At 39.8% G+C, this 23,137-nt stretch overlaps 1 protein-coding gene across 2 annotated transcripts in view; it reads left to right on the forward strand.

Annotated features, from left to right (window-relative positions):
- Positions 1–23,137, forward strand: part of rps6ka4 (ribosomal protein S6 kinase, polypeptide 4) — a 135,026-nt gene that overhangs the window by 52,669 nt on the left and 59,220 nt on the right. For both annotated transcript variants that reach the window (XR_005635592.1, XM_039769370.1), the window contains exons 3-4: positions 12,840–13,058; positions 21,969–22,084. Coding sequence is in view for 1 of the 2 variants with exons in the window: in XM_039769370.1 (XP_039625304.1) it covers positions 12,840–13,058; positions 21,969–22,084 (335 nt within the window). In the remaining variant the exon portion in view is untranslated. The remainder of the gene's footprint in view (positions 1–12,839; positions 13,059–21,968; positions 22,085–23,137) is intronic.

The following is a 23,137-nucleotide window of genomic DNA, read 5'->3' on the forward strand; positions in this document are numbered from 1 at the left end:
TTTGTATAATTAAATGCTTACTAACTTAAGAGGAGTGGACTGCCTTTTTACACAAGTAAGATATTTAAATCTGGACTACTCAATAAATTTGATTAGTTATGGTTGAAATAAAAAAATTGATCATAGGGGGGTTGATAAAAACTACCACCATCTTAATCGCCAGCCAACATCTGGCATGTAAAGAGTTCACCATACCTGTCAACTCTACAATCATGTCTATCGCCAGATTTTTTTTCTGCTGGGTGCCCCATCATCTGGCCCACTATACTTGAGTAAACGTTTGACAATGCGCAGACACAAAGAAGCCATAAAGAGGGGCAGTACTGTTAATATGGACATCATTAGCTTTTAACAACAGTCAGTGCATTGGACTGTTGTATTTTACTCTATGATCTAATAAATATATCTTTTGATGAAGAACTCTGGAACCAACTTTATGAAGTCCATTAAAATAACTATGTTATAATGTTATAATTTCCAAGTGGTACTTCAAATGTGATTTGAAAAAAAAAAAAAGCAACTTCTTGAGAATTAATAAATAGTTGCTGATGACAAGATTCCCATTGTTTTGGCACAGAACTGAAAAATGAACATGTGCTAAGTGGTTGGATTATTATGAAACTGAAAATCTGCTTGTCTTACTCGATAGCTCACAGCAGCTCTAGCATATTTTTAATGTTCATCAGTCGCTTTCATTGAGAATAAAAGCCTAGTTTGGAATTCCAAAGAAATCTTAAATACTGTATAACCAAAAGGCATTATTCAACCACAGGTTGTGATTCCTGAAATATCCAATGAAATGACCCTTTCCTAGATAGTTATTAAAAAATAAAAAAGTCTCTCCCAGTAGACTGAACTAAAACAGGTCAGTACAGAGCAGTTAAGTCAAGATAAGACTAAAGTGTGCAGAAGAATTCAAATCATGTGGTATCCTTCGGAGGTATTTTAACTTGGGAAACCCCTGCCTTTACAGCCATTCAAACAAATGCCATGCAATAACAGTATAGTGTTGCTTTATAATAAGTAGTTCTGATAATGTTGGTGAGTGGTTGACTGGCCAAGCATGCACGTGCGGACATGACTCATTGGCACTCTGGGGCCTAAGATTGCAGCACTTGTGCCTAAACAAAGTATAAAGGAAGCCTAGGCAGAAAATTGTCGAGAAAAAGGAATAGAAAGAAAGATGAAAAAATACAGTGAAAGGCAAAGAGAGGAGAAAAGAAAGCAGAATCTGGGTACACAACACAGAGTGGTGATAAAGAAGCAGGCAGTTAGTGGCTTAATGGAGGAGTGAGTGACCCACTCATCAGGGTCAGATTGCCCCCTGCTGCACAGTTCAAAGGAGCAGGAAACGAAAGGATCCCTTTTACTAATTCAGTAGACACTAGAAGGTGGAGGTGGGACTGACTCCGAACATCATGGTAGATGCTATAAGAGGCAGTTGTAATGAGAGCCACAGGTTTGGTAGCTGCTGGTGTGTCTTCCAGCTGAGAAGATCAGTTGGGTGAGCTGGTGAAGCAAAGAGTTGATGACATGTTTAGCAGGGAGAGCAAGAGAAAAATGAAGAAAAATAAAGAAACCCGATTGCAGCATGGTTTTTAATGGAATATTTATGTATTTTATTGTGGATTGTAACTTTCACAGCAGAACAATTTTTAATATTTATTTTTTTATTTGAATAGTCCAGCAATTACTGCACTTTGGGGGATTTAAATCTGTTTTGTTTGACGTTTGTGAATTAAAAGCAAAAATGTACTTTGCACCTTACTCCAACTGTTTGTCTTCTTTTTGACAATTTATCCCGATCATGTCATCAGTGTTCCTAAGTGAAAGTTGTGTCAGACTGCTAGAGCCAACCATTACCATTACACTGCTGCCTCTTTTTTGTAAGAGACTGAGCTTGAATTCTAGCATGTCAGGTGTCGGAATCCTTATCCATATTTCCATAGGTTTTTCTCTGGGTACTTCAGCTTTATTTCCATATTCCACAGGTGTGTGTGTTAGGGTACATAGTGAATATAATGGCACTATTGTATGTGTGTAAATGTACCCCATGTAGCTGATGTAGCTGGGATAGGCAAATAGTCCATGGCTCCTGTGGACCTAAACTGGATTTAAAGAACTCAAGAATCAAGAGTGTATGTTATAGAACAGTACAAATATTGTATGAATAGCATTTTTTTTCTTAATATTTAAGCATTCATCACAAGATAAACCTTCCTCACCAGATGATTATCTAATTGTGGCTTTACAGTTTTGGAAATGGATGCAGTAATTAAGAATGCTGTTCAAAAACTGTGCAGCCTTACCTCCATGTTTTGAAGGAGGTTGATGGGAAACACTGTTTTGTCCTTATATTTTAAATTCTGTTAATAAAGGCATTTTGTCCAAGATGGAGGGACAACAAGGTATCAGGCAGACAGACATAGTGTAAATATACTACTCAAAAAAATTAAAGGAACACTTTGAAGACACATCAGATCTCAATGGGAAAAAATCATGCTGGATATCCATACTGATATAGACTGGGTAATGTGTTAGAAACAAAAGGATGGCACATTGTTTGATGGAAATTAAAATGATCAACCTACAGAGGACTGAATTCAAAGACCCCCCCCAAAAATCAAAGTGTGGCAGGGTAGTCCAGTTTGCCAAAATTTCATTGCAACAAATCATACTCAGTAGTTTGTTTGGCCCCCACGTGCTTGTATGCATGCCTGCCAACGTCGGGGCGTGCTCCTAATGAGATGACAGATGAAGTCCTGGGGGATCTCCTCCCAGATCTGGACTAGGGCATCACTGAGCTCCTGAATAGTCTGAGGTGCAACCTGGCGGTGTCGGATGGACTGAAACATAATGTCCCAGAGGTGTTCTATTGGATTTAGTTCAGGCAAGTGTGGGGGCCAGTCAATGGCATCAATTCCTTCATCTTCCAGGAACTGCCTGCATACTCTCACCGCATGAGGCCGGGCATTGTCATGCACCAGGAGGAACCCAGGACCCACTGCACCAGCTTAGGGTCTGACAATGGGTCCAAAGATTTCATCCTGATACCTAATGGCAGTCAAGGTGCCGTTGTCTAGCCTTTAGAGGTCTGTGCATTCCTCCATGAATATGCCTTCCCAGACCATCACTGACCCATCACCAAACCGGTCATGCTGAATAATGCTACAGGCAGCATAATGTTCTCCACGGCTTCTCCAGACCCTTTCACGTCTGTCACATGTGCTTAGGGCGAATCTGCACTCATCTGTGAAAAGCACAGGGCACCCACCAGTGGTGGACCTGCCAATTCCAGTATTCTTTGTCAAATGCCAGTCAAGCTTCGCAGTGCAGGGCAGTGAACACAGGGCCCACCAGAGGACATCAGGCCTTCAGGCCACCCTTATGAAGTCTGTTTCTGATTGTTTGATCAGAGACATTCACACCAGTGCCCTGCTGGAGGTCATTTTGTAGGGCTCTAGTAGTGCTCATCCTGTTCCTCCTTGCCCAAAGGAGCAGATACAGGTCCTGTTGATGGGTTAAGGACCTTCTATGGCCCTGTCCAGCTCTCCGAGAGTAACTGCCTATCTCCTGGAATCTCCTCCATGCCCTTGACAGTATGCTGGGGTGAAACAGCAAACCTTCTGGCAATGGTACATATTGATGTGATATCCTGGAGAAGTTGGACTACCTGTGCAATCTCTATTGGGTCCAGGTATCGCCTCATGCTAAAAGTAGTGACACTGACCATAACCAAATGCAAAACTAGTGAAAAGATGGAGGGAAAAATGTCAGTGGCCTGCACCTGTTAAACTATTCCTGTTTTGGGGGTCGTCTCATTGTTGCCCCTCTAATGCACCTGTTGTTAATTTCATTAACACCAAAGCAGCTGAAACTGATTAACAACCACCTCTGCTACTTAACTGATAAGATCAATATCCTAGATGTGTCATTGACTTTATGCTATACTCTGATTAAAAATGTGTTCCTTTCATTTTTTTGAGAAGTTTATATTGTAGTATGCAGAGATATAAACTAGCCTCACATTGAAGGGTAGCTTCTGGATGTTTCTGGTGCATAAGCTGGAATATTTTTAGGTGTGATCACAAGGGGTCATGTTATTAAATTCTACCAATCACAGAGCTTTGGACATAATGAAACAAAGTGTCTGGGAAAACTGATTTCACATGTTTAACTATATGTGAGTAGAGAAGTCCAAAAGAAGGAAGTTCCATTTGGTGCAGTATTCTACAGTTCTGTAAATGCTCCAGGAGGATGTTGTGGTCATTATGTTTAAGAGGTTTTTAAAAAAAGTGCTTCCTGTGATGACATAATGACAGTGCTGCTTTATGCATAAATAATTCTTGCATATTTTCAGTCATGTGTCTGTAGTGATGTTTGAAATTAAAATGTTTAATAGCTAGCATACTGCCACCCATATTGCAGTATTTAGCTCTCATAGCTGTATCCTATCTTATTAAAATTTTGCTTTAAAATGTTACAATATTCCTTCTAACAGTTTTGCTTTCCTACATATTTGAGTTGGTTTTTTGTGTTAACAGTTATAACAGGAACTATAATGAAATTTTTTATTCTCTTTTTTCATAAAGTTCCAGCATATTAGTAAAACAGAATCTCTCATCTAAACCTGTGTTTACTGTCTGGTAATCAATCCATAGTGGACTACTGCTTTTCCATTTTGTCTTTTTTAATTGATTCCATTAATTTTGTCAAAGTACATATTAGGCTTACTAATTGTAATTAGCTATGGAAATATGATTAAGTTGTTTTGAGTATTTTAAAACATTTGCTAAATTCTGGTCTTTGGGAATTGCACATATAATATAGCAGCTTCTTTTAGCGATTTAAATATTGTTTACCCCTACAGGAAATGCTTATTACTTTCCAGAATTTGCAGTTTTTTCAACATATGTTCTAATACAGTGTGTCTTGACCTTTTTGGTGTTGCAACCCAGTTTTTACCATGTGTTTCTTTGCAACCCGCCAAGGTAGAGTTTGGTTCCCCTTGCTGAACCAAGCGTGACCATCAGAGCAGGGGTAGGATCGAGCACTACTCACTGTAACCCACTGCCATTGGTGGTAGTTGAGAAACACTGTCCTGATAAATTTGTTAGAGTGATTTTAATGTGACCTGAATATTCTATATAGCCACCAAAATGTCAGTGACTTCCTGGCTCCAGGAGAATATGTTTTATTATTTATTTCTCCCCTTACCATTCTTAGTATGCTTTACTTTTCCTCATGTTTCCCTTCTTGCTAAAAGGCTAAAAACCCTTTTAGAGTTTTTTGGTGCTCTGAGACATATTGCACTGTAGCCATTTTCATAGTTTAACAGTTGGCAGCTGGAGCAGCACATAATGATTCGACTATTAGAACAATTGTGACATTAACGGGCCATTCATCCCAACAAGCTCATCCATTTTATTAACCTAGATTGTCTAAAATAATATAATCAATATTTAAAGGTCCCTAAAGTCCTACTCTCCACAGTGCTAAGTGGTAATTTACTTCATGTGTCTATAGTTCATTGCATGAAGAAAAACTTTCTTACATTTGTGGGATTTACGCCCATAACAAGTTTCTACCCATGACCCTATGTTCCTGTTCAATAATATATTATAACCCACGAGCTACTTCAGGAAATTTAGACCTGCTGCCCTTGTGACTAAAGAAAAGCCACAGCTGAAATGTGATGAAGTTTAATAGAGGTTGCCTTAAATTTAGAGTTGGGGAAAAAATTTTGGGGCAAAGGCCAGGGCCCATGAGAGACAAAGACAGAAAAAAAAAAGATGATACCTGTAAAGGAACTGTGTATGTTGGCAGGACAGTCACCTAAATCTATTAATGAAATTTGATTGTTTTATCCTGGAGGTGGGGTTGATGGCGAGCGCCTGGTGGCCGGGCCTGCACCCATGGGGCTCGGCTGGGTACAGCCCGAAGAGGCAACATGGGTTCCCCTTCCCATGGGCTCACCACCTATGGGAGGGGCCAAGGAGGTCAGGTGCAGTGTGAGTTGGGTGGTGGCCGAAGGCGGGGACCTTGGCAGTCTGATCCTCGGCTACAGAAGCTGGCTCTTGGGACGTTGAATGTCACCTCTCTGAAGAGGAAGGAGCCTGAGCTAGTGTGCAAGGTTGAGAGGTTCCGGCTAGATATAGTCGGACTCGCCTCGATGCACAGCTTGGACTCTGGAACCAATCTCCTTGACAGGGGCTGGACTCTCTACCACTCTGGAGTTGCCCCCGGTGAGAGGTGCCGAGCAGGTGTGGGCATACTTATTGCCCCCCAACTTGGAGCCTGTTCATTGGGGTTTACCCCAGTGGATGAGAGGGTGGCCTCCCTCCGCCTTCCGGTGGGGGGATGGGTCCTAACTGTTGTTTTGTGCACCGAACAGCAGTTTGTAGTACCCACCCTTTTTGGAGTCCCTGGTGGGGGTGCTAGAGGGCATACCTTCTGGGGACTCCCTTGTACTGCTGGGAGACTTCAATGCTCACGTGGGCAATGACAGTGAGACCTGGAAGGGCGTGATTGGAAGGAATGGCCCCCCTGATCTGAACCTGAGCAGTGTTTTGTTATTGGACTTCTGTGCTTGTCACATATTGTCCATAACGAACAACATGTTCAAGCATAGGGGTGGATCACCACCTGGTGGCCAGTAGGCTTCGATGGTGGGGGAGAATGCCGGTCAGGCCTGGTATGCCCCAAACGTGTTGTGAGGGTCTGCTGGGAACGTCTGGCAGAGTCCCCTGTCAGAAGTAGCTTCAACTCCCACCTCCAGCAGAACTTCGACCACGTCCTGAGGGAGGTGGGGGACATTGAGTCAGAATGGGCCATGTTCTGTGCCTCTATTGTTGAGGCGGCTGACCGGAGCTGTGGCCGAAAGGTGGTTGGTGCGTATTGTTGCGGCAGTCCCTGAACCCTTTGGTGGACACCAACGGTGAGGGATGCCGTCCAGCTGAAGAAGGAGTCCTATAGGACCCTTTCGTCGTGCGGGACTCTAGAGGCAGCTGGTAGGTACCGGAAGGCCAAGCGGAATGTGGCTTCGGTGGTAGCTGAGGCAAAAACTTGTGCATGGGAGGAGTTTGGGGAGGCCATGGAGAACGACTTTCGGACGGCTTCGAGGAGATTCTGGTCCACCATCCAGCGTCTCAGGAGGGGGAAGCAGATAGTCAAACCTCGGATTCAGGAGGAACAGTGTGGTTTTCGTCCTGGTTGCGGAACAGTGGACCAGCTCTACACCCTTAGCAGGGTCCTGGAGGGTGCATGGGAGTTTGCCCAACCAGTCTACTTGTGTTTTGTGGACTTGGAAAAGGCGTTCGACTGTGTCCCTCTGGGAATCCTGTGGGGGATGCTCCGGGAGTATGGGGTACCGGACCCCCGATAAGTGCTTTTCGGCCCCTGTACAACCGGTGTCAGAGCTTGGTCCACATTGCCGGCAGTAAGTCGAACCTGTTTCCAGTGAGAGATGGACTCCGCCAGGGCTGCCCTTTGTCACAGATTCTGTTCCTAACTTTTATGGACAGCATTTCTAGGCGCAGCCAGGTCGTTGAGGGGGTCTGGTTTGGTGGACTCAGGATTGGGTCACTGCTTTTTGCAGATGATGTTGTCCTGTTTGCTTCATCAGGCCGTGATTTTCAGTTGTCTCTGGATCAGTTCGCAGCTGAGTGTGAAGTGGCTGGGATGAGAATCAGCACCTCCAAATCCGAGACCATGGTCCTCAGCCGGAAAAGGGTGGCGGGTCCTCTCAGGGTTGGGAGTGAGATTTTGCCCCAAGTGTAGGAATTCAAGTATATTGGGGTATTGTTCACGAGTGAGGGAAGAATGGAGCATGAGATTGACAGGCAGATTGGTGCGTCATCCGCAGTGATGCGGGCTCTGCATCGGTCGTTCGTGGTGCAAAAGGAGCTGAGCCATAAGGCAAAGCTCTCAATTTACCAGTCAATCTACGTTCCTACCCTCACCTATGGTCATGAGCTATGGTTAGTGACCGAAAGAACGAGATCACGAATACAAGCGGCTGAAAGTAGTTTTCTCCGCAGGGTGTCTGGGCTTTCCCTTAAAGATAGGGTGAGAAGCTCAGTCATCCGGGAGGGGCTCAGAGTAGAGCCGCTGCTCCTCCGCATCGAGAGGAGTCAGATGAGGTGGCTTGGGCATCTGATCAGGATGCCTCCCTGGTGAGGTGTTCCGGGCACGTCTAACCAGAAGGAGGCCCCAGGGAAGACCCAGGACACGCTGGAGGGACTATGTCTCCCGGCTGGCCTGGAAACGCCTCTGGATTCCCCCAGAAGAGCTAGAAGAAGTGGCCGGGGAGAGGGAAGTCTGGGCATTTTTGCTCAAGCTGTTGCCCCCGCGACCAGATCTCAGCTAAAGCGGAAGAGGATGGATGGATGGATGGATGGATGATTGTTTTATATTTAAAATATGTTCCTTCAGATTTATTCAAATAGGTATGAAACATTTTTCAGGGCTACATGTACAGCATGCCGCCTTATGATGTATACACAATTTACCAGGAGACTGGTAACATTTTCACAATAAATTATTTATTAAACTGTAAAAGGTTTTTCATGTGTCCCTTTGTCTCACAGCTGAAGCAAACTTCATATACTTTCAAACCCCAACTCTAAGTGTACATTTTATCAATTTCTGTGATATTACAGTAAGCATGTATATGTGGTTCATAAAAATTGAGAAAGACTTAATAAAAAGAGAAAACAGTTAAAGGCTAAAATTAAAGGTAGCCAGAATAGTACTGTTAGGATTGCACAGGTATTTTTGATTTCTGTATATTATTGTCTTATTTTATTTCATTTTACGAACTTTACCATTATGACCATGCTACTTATAAAAGAGCACTTCACATTTCTAAGAATTACTGAACTTTGATTAATGTAAAAGGATGTTTTTGGCAAAAGACTTTAGTGGTAGGGGGAAAATGTAATTCATATTCCGGTTCTGGTTTTTGACCAAGAGTTTAGTTTTGACCTGAGAACTTGATTGAGGGCAGTAGTCCACAGGATCATCAAAATGATTAGACCAAGGGCCAAATTCTTACACAGAAAATACTGTTTGAGCTAGGCCGAGCCAAACCAGGACAGACCGTGCATCACCCCACATCTCCAACTGCACAAGCACTAGACAGAATTTGACAGACATAGTCCCTCATTCTCCTCTAGACCCTCTCATCCACTTGCCCACTCATTCACATCACGCACACATTATGTCAGTTCAGTCAGATTGGATTTATATCTATGTACAATAAGGAATTATCATAAAAGAGTACAGTATGAGGTGCTATTATCTTCAGAGTCTTATCCAACCACATTCCGAGGGCTGGCCGGCACAAACTACAGTCACAGTACTAAAATCCTCACCCATTTATTAACTCAACTGTGAACGACATGGATGATGGCTAAGCACAATAAAGCCTTATTCAAGTTGAAGTTGTTTTGTCACAGTATGGTGTGGTGTACATTTTTTCATGGGAATATTTTATGACTTTTTTAAAATGTAAAAAATTATTATTAATATTCATACATTTAGACATTAAAAATCTAAAAGTTTCAGTTCTAGCAGTTTAAAATGGTGTTTGTGGGTGACGGATGAAAACATGGGAAAAAATGCTTTAAAATTTCACTGAATATATTCACACTGAAGCAGCAAAGGTTTAGATCTCAGAAGTCTTGCTGTGCGTTTCTTTTTTTCTTTTTCTGAAAACAGAGCATCACAACACAACTCAATCAAATAAATAAGACTAACATAACAAATGCAACATTTTTCTTCAAACTCAACCTACAAAAAAACCTTGGGATTCAGTCGCAACCCAGACAGAAATAAGAATAGTGAAGTCCCTCTAAATTAGTTCTTTATATACGATAAAACAGCAAGTGAAATAAGAAAGTTCAGCATGGACCCAGTATGTTTATTTTAGAGTTATGTTATTAATGAATTCTTGCCATGTTTTAGATATAACCTCTTAAAGAAAAAATAATTATTTTTTAATTTTAAATTCCATTATATAGAACATTGCAGTCCCACTGAGTTATAGAAAGTTGATTGTGATTCTTTCGGTTGAGCAAAAGAAGTCTACATACTAATAGTGTTGTATAAGATATTACAACTAGTGTTTCATAGCATAATTTTATCTTGTTTACTGTTACTCCAGATATTTCTGGTAAGGTGTTAGAAGTGAACTTCAATGTCAGACCATCTGAGAGATTTTAGAAGCTTCTGCCCAAAAAATTTGGGTATAGGGCATTACCAGCAATGCAGGTTCTTGATGATAATGTTCACAAGTTACATCTTGTTCGAAATACATTTGAGACAACTTTATGCAAGATATGTGATCAATGAGAAATCTTTACTTGAATTATGGTGTACTTTGCACATATTGAGCTAAAGTCTATGAATAGCTGAGTTCCTTCCCTTTTCTGAAATCATAATTAAAAGATCTCGTTCCCATTGTTCCTTAGAATCATTAAAGAGTAAATTCTTTGAAATATTTTATATACTCTGGAGATGTTGTCTGAATCTTCATCCACACTAGTTAGTATCACGACAGAGATATAGATAAGGGTGAGAGGTATAGGGAATTGGTAGGCTATGTATAGGACAAAAATATGTGTAGCTGGACGATTACATTTGAACATTTAAACAATCAACACAAAAAGAGGTCATTCAGCACAACAAAGGTCACCAATCCTATTGATTTAATTCTTCCAAAATAACATCAAGTTTAGTTTTGAAGGTCCCTATAATTTTACTGTCCACCACACTACTTGGTAACTTATTTCATGTGTCTGTGATTCTGTGTCAAGAAACACCTCCAAATATTTCTGTGAAATTTACCCTTAACAAGTTTCCAACTGTGTCCCCGTGTTCTTCTTGAACTCATTTTAAAGTAACAGTCTTGACCAACTGTACTGCTTCCCTTCATAATTTTAAACACTTCAGACATGTCTCTTCTTAATTTCCTTTTGCTTAAACTGAAAAAGCTCAGCTCTTTTCATCTTTCCTTATAACTCTTCCCCAGTAGCCCTGGGATAAGCCTAGTTATTCTTCACTGGACTTTTGCCAGTGCTGCTATGTCCTTTTTGTAGCCTGAAGACCAAAACTGTACACAATACTCCAGATGAGGTCTAACTAGTGCACTATAAAGCTTGAACATAACCTCCTTGGACTTGTACTCTACACATCATGGTATACATTCTGTTCACCTTCCTAATGGCTTCTGAACACTGTCTGGCAGTTGATTGTGACAAGTCAACTACAACTCCTAAGTCCTCATTAGCAGTACTTTCAATTGTCAGACCTCCCATTGTGTACTGTACATGTAACACTTTAAATTTACTTACATTAAATTTCATCTGCCACAAATCTTCCCAAGCTTGTATGCTGTCCCAGTCTCTCTGTAATGATTCAATGGATTCTAGATTATCTGCCAATCCACCTAGTTTGGTATCATCTGCAAACTTAACCAGTTTGCTGTTTATATTCCCATCCAAATCATTTATATGTATTAAAAATAGCAGCTGCATTATCACTGACTCCTGTGGGACACCACTCTTAACATTAGCCAATTCTGATAGGGTTCATTAATTGCACTATAGTCGTCTACTTCCTGCATCTGAGCCACTTTTGCACCCATCTTCACACTACAGCCTGAACCCCAGCTTCTTTTAGTTTGATGCCCAACCTGTTAAAAGTGAAGATACATAATATTGTAGGTACCACTTTGATCATATCGGTTTGTGGATTCTTCATAGAATTGCAGCACATTAGCAAAACATGACCTCCCTCTTCTGAAACCATACTGTGACTATCCAGTAAAAGTCCTGTTTTTGCCATGTGTTACTCAATCATTTCCTTAATAATGCCTTCCTTTAATCTACATGTGATGCAGTATAGTTTTAAGAGATGCAAATACTGTATATTATCAAGAAATGCATTATATGTGGAATATTAATTCATCTACTAAACAAACAAAATGAAAATCAGTAAGCTCTCATACAAGAACATTGAGAAATTACTTCAGAATATTTTTCCAAAACTATAAAAACCTGCTGATCTTCCTTAGAGCAGCATTGAAATATTGATGAAGGCTTATACTGCACTGAATACATGTGATGCAGGCTAACTAAGTGAGCGTCCAGTGACCCTTTGGTCCAAAACTGAGGAGGCAGCAACGCTGTTTTCCCCCTACCGGGCTAGTGAGCTTGTCACAGATCCAGGGAAAACTTGCACGTGGGCTGGATTTGGCCAGCATGCTGCTTATTGATTATCCTGCTTCTATTAACCTCTTTTTTGTCTGGGATTCTTTTGAGAAAACGAATATAGGTCTCTGCCACTTCTTACGATTGTCCAGGAAGACTTTGATGAAAGTTCTAAACAGTTCTTAATGTGATGGCACCCAGTGTAATTTAAATGAGGCTTTTCTTTGCAGTTTGTCTTGTAAATTTAACTTGTTCCTAAAGTGATAAAGAACATAGAAAACCATAATAAACGAATATGTCCTAAGGTCAAAGACTTGGTCTTCCACCACAATACCATTTACCTTATACAATTGATGCACTTGACAAGCATTGCTCTGTCTAGGTTAATGATGCAAGAGATGCATTTTTTATTCATTAATTAGTTGCTTCTTGTTTATTTCTGCACTAACATTTTCTAACTGACAAAATAGTTTACTGGTGTGTTCTTTTTTTAATAGTAAAATCCAACAGTGGTGTGAATTATCTAATATTTAATCAAATATTCATGTACATCTCCTTTTATTAACTTGCAGTTAAACGGTGGTAAACAGTTTTATATTTTCTGATTATGTAATTTCTGTTTTTCAGCTTATGGAAAGGTATTTTTGGTAAGAAAAACTAGCGGCCACGATGCAGGAAGGCTGTATGCCATGAAAGTCTTGAAGAAAGCAGCTATTGTTCAAAAAGCCAAAACAACTGAGCACACCAAGACAGAGCGACAGGTTCTTGAACACATCAGGCAATCTCCTTTCTTGGTAACATTACACTACGCCTTCCAGACACAATCAAAGCTGCACCTGATACTGGGTAAGAATGAAAAAATGCATGTTAATAAGTATTGTGAGAGTTATATAAATGCACTGATCTTTATATTTAAATACATTTTAATGACCTTGCAGTGATGACTGCATTATCATATACTTAAACTTTTTTTTTTTTATCTGTTTATTGTATATAAAGATAATCCATATGCATTTAAGGAACACATGACCTAATAGAAATTTGATTCTTCATATTGTTTCTCAAACTTGAAAATGGAATAGTCTTGACATTAATACCTTTTTCATGTATCGATTAATTGGGAAAATTTTCCCAGTAACAATTGATATTTTCATAATATAAATTTTCAAATGACAGGACTGGCTGCAACTTGCTCTAAAATAGGTGGAGTAACTGAGAATATCCTAATAAATACAGTGGTACCTCGAAGTTCAAATGTAATTTGTTTCAAAGGGCCATTCGAACTCTGAACTGTTGGAAGTTCAAATCAATTTTTGCCATTAGAAATAATGGAAAGTTAATTAATCCATTCCCAGACCCTAAACAATACCCATTTTGATAAATTTAAACAGCAAATACACATAATTTAAGGTACAAATAACACAATTAAATTCCATAAATAATAATTTAAAACATGAAAACAACAAATAAAATATGTATAATAAAATGAAAATTGCATTTATTATACCTTAGTGAGGAGTGGTGATGTCCCATGTGGCTGATGTAGAGTAAGAGAAACGTTACTGTTTGAAAGGGGAGTCACTCTTGAGTGCCATGGTTAATAGATTATAGATTTTTTATATATATATATATATATATATATATATATATATATATATATATATATATATATATATATATATATATATATATATATATATATATATATAGTCAGGGATGCCGGGGGCGACAACCTGGCCGGGACGCCATGAAGGACCGGAAGAGGGCGTGCACCCACCTTGGACCACATGGAGGCCACCAGTCTGGTTGTTCTGGTGGCCACGGGTAGGGGGCTTGGAAGCCCAACCCTGTAGGGGCCAGAGGTCACCACCAGGTGGCGCCCCGAGGCCTTGGGGACCCTGGACCTCAGCACTTCCGGAAGTGCTGGGGGGAAGAGAAGAAGGGACACCCGGAGTGCTTCCGGGAGTACAGCCGGCACTTCCGCCACACAGGGGCGTGTCGGCGGGTGATTGCCAGGGAGCACCTGGAGCATATCCAGGTAAGGATAAAAGGGGCCGCTTCCCTTCTTTCGAGGCTGGAGTCGGGTGGAAGAAGGACTAAGCAGGAGAAGAGAGTGTGGAGGCGGCCCGAAGAAAGGTATTGTGTGTGTGGCCAGGACTTTGGGGGTTTGTGTGCACTGACTGTTGTAAATAGATATTGTAAATAAACGTGTTGTGGTGGAAAACATGTCTGCCTGTCTGTGCCCGGGTTCCGTTCACTATATATATATATATATATATATATATATATATATATATATACTGGCAAAATACCCGCGCTTTGCAGCGGAGAAGTAGTGTGTTAAATAAGTTATGAAAAAAAAAGGAAACATTTTAAAAATAACATGACATGATTGTCAATGTAATTTTTTTGTCACTGTTATGAGTGTTGCTGTCATCAAGGATTTGATTATCATTATTTCTTTCAATCAGGTTCGTATTTGGAGGACGTGTTGTGTTCAAGTTACATTCCGTGTTTGTCAACCGTTGTAAAGATAACAGGTTTCATTCATCGAAGTGTTCACTACCCAAATCGCTACTCGTGAATTTAAGATGTTTAACAGGCATTCCCGGTATTAAGTTGTGGATTTGCCTGCGAGTATTTAGCGACAGCGTCACAAAGTTGTTTTCGTCTAGCTGCATCAGAAAATGTACCATGATGTCTGACACGCCTATTTTTTACTGTTTTCTTACAGCTTGAGTTGCTGCTGTCATAATCGGTTTGAGTTTCATGGTTTGTTTCAGTTATGTTAGTATTTACAGGACTTGTGTTGAAGTGACATTTGGCATCTGACAAGCGTTGTAAGCATACAACCGATTTCATCGATAACTTCGCTTCCAGCTTTTGAGAGTTGAAACATTCATAAACATCAAAGTATCCACTACTCAAATTGTCACCTGTAAATCTACGATGTTTAAGAGGCATTGGCGGTTCTCCAAAGGTGTAAAATATTTGGCCATTTCAGTAGACTTGAAAGCGACAACCGAATAATTTAGCGGCAGCCATCAACTCACATGCAGAACCATAGGTGAAGGGCTTAAGCATTTCACTCTTCTAGTGCTCCTGTGTAGTATAATTATCTCCTGTACCATCATCAGTTCACACCTTGAACCTGTCCCAGTCATTCAATACATAAGACACAATGTTCCTCCGGATATCAAGATTGAGCCTGATATGGCCTGTGCAATGTGTAACACAGAGAATGGAAAAGGCAGGTGCCATCTCTGGGCATGGAAACCACTCGGTAAGTGACAGTTCTTTGATCGATGGTGATCACCTCGATAGACATCTCACTACCCAAATCGCTACTCGTGAATTTAAGATGTTTAACAGGATTTCCCGGTATTAACTTGTGGATTTGTCTGCGGATATTTAGCGACAGCGGGTCTATGAACTTGTGGAATTGCCTGCGAGTATTTAGTGACAGTGTCTCTATGAACTTGTGGAATTGCCTGCGAGTATTTAGCGACAGCGTGTCTATTAACTTGTGGATTTTTCTGCGAGTATTTAGCGACGACGTGTCTATTAACTTGTGGATTTTTCTGCGAGTATTTGGCGGTAGCGTCACAAAGTTGTTTCCGTCTAGCTGCATCAGAAAATGTACCACGACGTCTGACACGCCTCGTTTTTACTGTTTTCTCACAGCTTGGATTGCTGCTGTCATAATCGGTTTGAGTTTCATGGTTTGTTTCAGTTACGTTAGTATTTGCAGGACTTGTGTTGAAGTGACATTCGGCATCTGTCAAGTGTTGTAAGCATACAGCCGCCTTAATTGATAACTTCGCATCGTAATAAACGAACAATAAAACAGTGGAGAAGCCGTGAGTTAAATAAAAAGGCTGCAGTTAACAGGGAGACGTGAATACCGTGGCGAAGCAAAGAAGGGAATGAAGAGACCGGAGAGATGGCCTTATAATGGCAGGCAGCCAACTACGTGGGAGACGTGGTGATGGGGGACACAATGCCGCCTCACACGGTAACCGAGCTGCAGGCTGTGGACGTTTATATGTACGTAAGTAGGATTCAATTATGACCGTTACTCATAGAATTTCGAAATGAAACCTGCTTAACTGTTGTAAGTGACTTGTAAGGAATGAGCCTGCCAAATTTCAGCCTTCTACCTACACGGGAAGTTGGAGAATTAGTGATGAGTGAGTGAGTCAGTTAGTCAGTCAGTGAGGGCTTTGCCTTTTATTAGTATAGATAAAACAAAACGCACCAAAAATAAAGTGAAAAAGCACTGAAAATACAGGACCTTAATGCAAGAGATGCTTTCACAGCAAGAACGGGAGAGACAACTTGGGTGCACAACAAATGGCATTTATGCTCGTAGCGTAAAAACCATCTGTTGCTGCATTTTTTCACTGCGTGCTCAGTTGAAACATTGAAGTGTTGCTCAAACTCCAGATCGAATTTCTCTTGAATTTAATTTAAATTCGTTTAAACTTTCAAACTCTCTAAGTTAGAATTGTTCAAATTACGAGGCACTACTCTAATTACTTTGAACATCATAATAATATTGCAGACAAGTCATCACGTAACTGAATGAAAATAAAATACTTTACTAAAGAAGAGAGAATAGATGTTTAGATAATTGTTGTTAATGTATGAAAATTGTGTCTTTATGAGTAAAAAATCTGTATTGTCTAGTCTATATTAATCCAATTTTGCATTAGCTAGAATAATAAAACACTTTAAAAGGCAAAAATAGTATACTCTGTTTTTGTCGATTTTTGACCAATTACTTTTACAGCTTACAAAATAGTCAAAGCACTGTTTAAATGATATATTTTTTGCACTTTCAAAAACATTTTGTCTCTGTGTGGATCTGACTTCCAAAAAAAATACCTTACAGTTCAAAAGTCAACCATTCATAAGTAGAGCAATACATTATTATAGCCTAACATTGTGTATTTTCTATCTGTATTTTCAATGTTCACATCCTGGTTATTTTCTAACACTTAAAGTATAGTTAATCATTTATAACATTTTAAGAACCAAAAATAAATACTTTGGACACACAACGCCAAAAGTGCCATTTTGCTGGAAACTCTTGTTGTGGGCATGCTAATAAAGCACTGGGATAGCTTTTTTAATGTGGGATAGATGAGTAGAGATAGCAATTGGTGTTTCCTCCATGTAATTTGATAGTTCATGATGTGCCATGCCACTTTGGACTGGCTGGTCTTAGCTGTTATTAAAAAAGTTACCAAAAAACTGTCCAGTTACCAAAAAATTGCTTCATTTCTGTAGTTGTTTTGTTGAAATGTCACCCATCTATGACCTTATTTAATCACCAAGGTTGACCTTAAGTTCAGAAGAATTTGCATTTGTTCTCCAATCCATAAATGAGAGTGTTCAACATGTATCAGGCATAGGGAAAACATGAAATTTTCATGAACAAAATGACAGCCTCTCTTATATAACACGTAACAATGTTCCAACTTATTTCAGCTTTACATTACCTCTGGATTGACAAATCTTTGTCATAGAGAACTTATGCTGATCAGAACTTTTTCCAAAAGAAGTAATCTTTGTTTTTGATCTTAATTCAACAGTAGCCTGTGAAGAGTTTGAGCATAGCCTATACGTCAGGGGTGCCGAACTCCAGGCCTGGAGTGCCGAAGTGGCTACAGGTTTTCATTGTATCCCTTTTCCTAATCAGTGACCAGTTTTCACTGCTAATTAACTTTTTCCCATCACTTTAATAGCCTTGTTTGAAGAGGTCATCCCTCTGAATTGATTCCTTTCTTCATTAAATGACAGCCAAGAAGAAATGAGATGTGAAACGAGCTAAAAGATGACCAACTAAACTGGGGCTTCAAACTCCAACCAATTTCACTCCAATCACTTTCTTAATGAGAAGCCAATTCTTGCTGTTAATTAAACCCGTTATTTAATTCCATGGCTTGTTGCTGCTCTCATTCTGCCACAGAGCATGTTTTGAAAACTGTTGTTTTTCTGTTCTTTCTAAGAGCACCGTCAAAATGTTTTGGTGACCTGAGAGATCAGCTATACCAAGACCATCACCTCTCTATAATTTCTGATGTGTAATGGGCACAGGGGAGCTGGTCATGTGGTGGCTTGTTTGTGTCTCATTATTGTTTGGCTGCTAATTAAAGAAAAAAGAAACAACTATGGGGCCTGAATCAAGTTAATTAAACAAAGTAATCAGCAGCAAAAACCGGTCACTAATTAAGAAGATGGTAAGAATGAAAACCTGCAGCCACTGTGGCACTTGAAGCCTGGAGTTCGCCACCCCTGCTATAGGTCTTAAATCTGAACAAGCTTGTTTTCTGCAAGAATGTGGTCTCTACCATCTATTTTTTTCTCAATCTGATCAGATCACCACAGATTGTGTGTTCTTGTTCAACAATACAAGACCTGTTTGCAGATTTCCATCTGGTTTCAGCATCCTAAAAAGCTTTGCATAGATCTGAGTGTGAAAATAGTATACTCACATTTGTACAGAATTCACCTTTTTAAATCATGATCATTTTGTAAATGTGCGTATGTGAATGCACTTCAGACCCTGTCCAGTTGCCACCCTGAAACAACCATGTATGGACTACGCTAATCAATCTCCTGCATATGCAGTCACGATGCTGCAGATCTTCATTGGCTGGTACAGCAGCAGCCTCCTACATGAAGCTTTAAGACACTGTCACATGCATCTATAGTGTGCTCAGAACAGCACTGAAGCACAGAGTTGGGGAAAGGCATAAGGTGTCAGTGTCTGTGTGGGTAGCTGCTATTGCCTGGCAAATGTAATATGATTGCTATTATAGTGAATAGTGTAGGCCATACCAATAACTGCTGGTTCAGCTAGTTATCTTGCCAACAAGCCAGCCATCATGTACAGCAAGATCATGAGCAAATAAACTGCTAATGTTACTTCTTCTTCTTCTTTCTGCTGCTCCCGTTAGGGGTTGCCACACTGGATCATCTTCTTCCATATCTTTCTGTCCTCTGCATCTTGTTCTGTTAAACCCATCACCTGCATGTTTTCTCTCACCACATCCATAAACCTTCTTTTAGGCCTTCCTCATTTTCTCTTGCCTGGCAGCTCTATCCTTAACATCCTTCTCCCAATATACTCAGCATCTCTCCTCTGCACATGTCCAAACCAACGCAATCTCGCCTCTCTTGAGTTTGTCTCCCAACTGTCCAACTTGAGCTGACCCTCTAATGTCCTCATTTCTAATCCTATCCATCCTTGTAACACCCAGTACAAATCTTAGCATCTTTAACTCTGCTACCTCCAGCTCTGTCTCCTGTTTTTGGTCAGTGCCACCGTTTCCAACCCATATAACATGGCTGATCTCACTACCGTCCTGTAGACCTTCCCTTTCACTCTTGCTGATACCCGTCTATCACAAATTACTCCTGACACTCTTCTCCACCCATTCCACCCTACCTGCACTCTCTTTTTCACCTCTCTTCCACAATCCCCATTACTGTGTACTGTTGATCCCAGGTATTTAAACTCATCCACCTTTGCCAACTCTACTCCTTGTATCCTCCCCATTCCACTGACCTCCCTCTCATTGACACACGTGTATTATGTCTTGTTCCTACTGACCATCATTCCTCTCCTCTCTAGAGCATATCTTCACATTTCCAGGGTCTCCTCAACCTTCTCCCTACTCTTGTTACAGATCACCATGTCATCCACAAACAGCATAGTCCACGGTGGCTCCTGTCTAATTTCATCTCTCAACCTGTCTGTCACCATTGCAAATTATAAAGGACTCGGAGTCGATCCCTGGTGTAATCCCACCTCCAACTTGAATGCATCTGTCACTCCTACCACAGACCTCACCACAGTCACACTTCCCTCGTACATATCCTGTACCACTCTTACATACTTCTCGGTCAACTTCCTCATACATGCATTAATAAAAGCTGACTTTTGTGTGGAAAGTTGCCCGTGTACACTTTGAACCTTTTTATTTATTTGTACGTAAGTTGTATAAATCTGGTTAACTTGACACTGTTAAAATGTCCAAACAATACAAATACACTTCACAAAAGTTAATTTGCTGGCACATGCAAGTAATTTTTTTACAGTGAGGTTCAGGGTGTGCACAATGCAGCCCATGTGTTAATGCCATAACAGCAATATTACTCGAGTTGTGACATGAATAGGATATGGGTCATGACATGGAATTTTCTAATTAATTTCCATCTCTGAAAGGCCATCACATGTGTTTTGTTGCTCTGTGTGACTACTTCCCATGGTAGCAGTTTGCAACACAAAACGGATGATCTCAAAAATTGAGTTGAAAGTATGGCCAATCAATATCATATAATCATCTGTACCATAAGAAGTCCATGCCTTTATAGTGAGTGTGATATTCTCTTCCTTATCAAGCTGCAAGCGTACAATACCCTAAATCATACATATTTTGCAAAGCAGTGTGAGTCATGAGTAGCAGGGCAGCTTATTTTTATATTCTTTCTTGATTTCTAACAGCGTGTTTTTTAAGAGTGGGCTGGCCACTGTACTAAGTTGTTGCAGATCACCAACAATGAAGTCAGCAACACATTTTGCTAGTTTCCTGATTGGAGAGTCATTAGCCAAAATTTTCCATTGATTCAGAGCTTCTCTTATTGTTGGGTGAATTTGGCTTCTGCCTTTTGCATATCTTTGCCATTGATCATTATGGTATTTATTTAAGTGTGAGATGTAGTTGGTTTTATTTATTTTTATATATATTATAGATTCATATTTATCATTTTGTGTTATATATATTTGGACAAAAGGAATCCAATAAATTTAATGAAAGTATTTCAGAATTGTCAAAATTATAGGTAATATAATTTGTCTTTATAGATATTGTCATTATGAAAGAACACTTACAGTATTCTTCATCAGTTCAATCAATGTTCATTTCCATTAATAATATCTACGTCTTGGCTTCTTTAGGTCAGCCCATTCTAACTGTTTTTGGTGAACATTATGGTAAACACAAATGGTCCCTGGAAATCTAACGTTCCACAATGTATTGTGGAGCAAATCTTACAAACATATAATACCTGGAGAAATAAACCAAACTGGACTGCTTCACAGCATGGATGGCACCTGCAAGCAGATACTGGCCAAACTGTTCTAATGATATTCTTCACATATTCCTCCATCCATTTTCTAAACTGGGAAACTGTATAACATAGCAGCACAGTAAAAGTGCAAATGCTCCATACAACAAGGGGCGTGTGGTCCATAAAGTCCTTGGTACAGTGTATGCACAAAGGGGCATTGCTTGTGCTGTTGAAGAGGAATGAGCATCAGACGCTGAGGTACATCATCTCAGGTTGTCTAAGTGTAATAATATCAACTACCTGCTATGGACAACAAGGGGTGATGTCCATTAACCCTGCCTAGAGCTTCAAATGGGCTTCATCTGACACTGCATTAACTATACTTTAGAATACTTTGTGACAAACAATTGTAGATGTTAGTACAGACCTCATTTTCATAGTTTTTGTGCAGCATGGAAAATTTAGATTATTTTTGATCATTCCCCATTCCTCACTTTACAGCATGATACTCACTATAAACCGACCTCAATTGTGGTAAAATATTTATAGTGAAGGCAGCAAGTTAGACCTTCTTTGTCAAAGCTGGCTTACCCCAGACTTGCATCTTCATGCATGAATATGTGTCTTTAACTTCCTCTGAACTGAATGGACTTATTTTTCTTTTATCACTCCTAGATTATGTCAGTGGTGGCGAGATGTTTACTCACCTATATCAGAGAGACCACTTCACAGAGGATGAAGTACGAATCTACATTGGAGAGATCATATTGGCTCTTGAACACTTACACAAGGTGAAAACTAAACTATCCAAACTCCTCTAATAAATCTATCTTTCTCTATTGCCAAGTTTTGGTAGAATAGGTCTTTTATTGTCTTTCTTTTTTTCCTTTGTTCGACTATTTTTTTTTTCCTCCGATAACACACAGTCTTGGTGTGTGTTTTATTCAGATAAAAAACTAGAAGAATGTTTAAAAACATTTTTCTTCAATCCTTTTTTACTAACCATAAATGTGTTTCATAGAGCAATGATTCTGTCTGATTTAAATAAATATTTATCCTTATTTAATGTTTTTAGATAACAAAGCCTATTAGGAACTCTACCTTTTTACTCTTCGATATTAACTAGATGGCAAAATATTTACTGGGTACACAACATAAAAGGAAGGCGTATTTATCTTTTTTCCCCAACACATATGAACATCTGTTCCCTGCATCATTGCCCACCATTTTTTACTACTGTATTTCTTTACACAGACCAAGATTTTGATAATGTTGAGGATAATGATTAAAAAAAAATCAATAATGTATTCATTCATACATCAGTGTAAGAATCTGTACGGCTGCTTCCTTTTATTGGACTGCCAATATCAATTTTCAGATCATTTTAATAAGTGTCTGAGTTTGAGTATGTTCAAGAGGGCAATGACTGTCCAGAATTATATGCAACAAAGTCAGCTCCCTCTTTTTTATAGTTTGTCTTTTTTTTTAATGTTGCAGTTGGGTGTTGGGTTATTGTTACAAAATGTCATGGGTTAAATGAGGCATATAGGGAGCAGAACTGAAAAATGACCAGTATAATTTTTAAGACTTTAAAAGCCTTCCACTTTCTTTAATTAACTGCCACATTTCAGTATTATCTGTTAACAGCCAAACATTAATGAAGATCTTGGGGTTTTAGGGGTAAAATAAAAATGGGGAAATAAATGTTTATAGTGCTGTAGATCAGATTGTAGGTGAGCACGTTGTCAGTGTATTTACTTTTGTCCAGATGTTATGTCAGTACTTCCAGCAATCTATTTAATGACTCCTTTTAATACAGATTGAGGGAAATGGTATGGTACATT

Source organism: Polypterus senegalus, chromosome 11, assembly GCF_016835505.1.
Source record: "Polypterus senegalus isolate Bchr_013 chromosome 11, ASM1683550v1, whole genome shotgun sequence".
In the NCBI taxonomy this organism is placed as follows: domain Eukaryota; kingdom Metazoa; phylum Chordata; class Cladistia; order Polypteriformes; family Polypteridae; genus Polypterus; species Polypterus senegalus.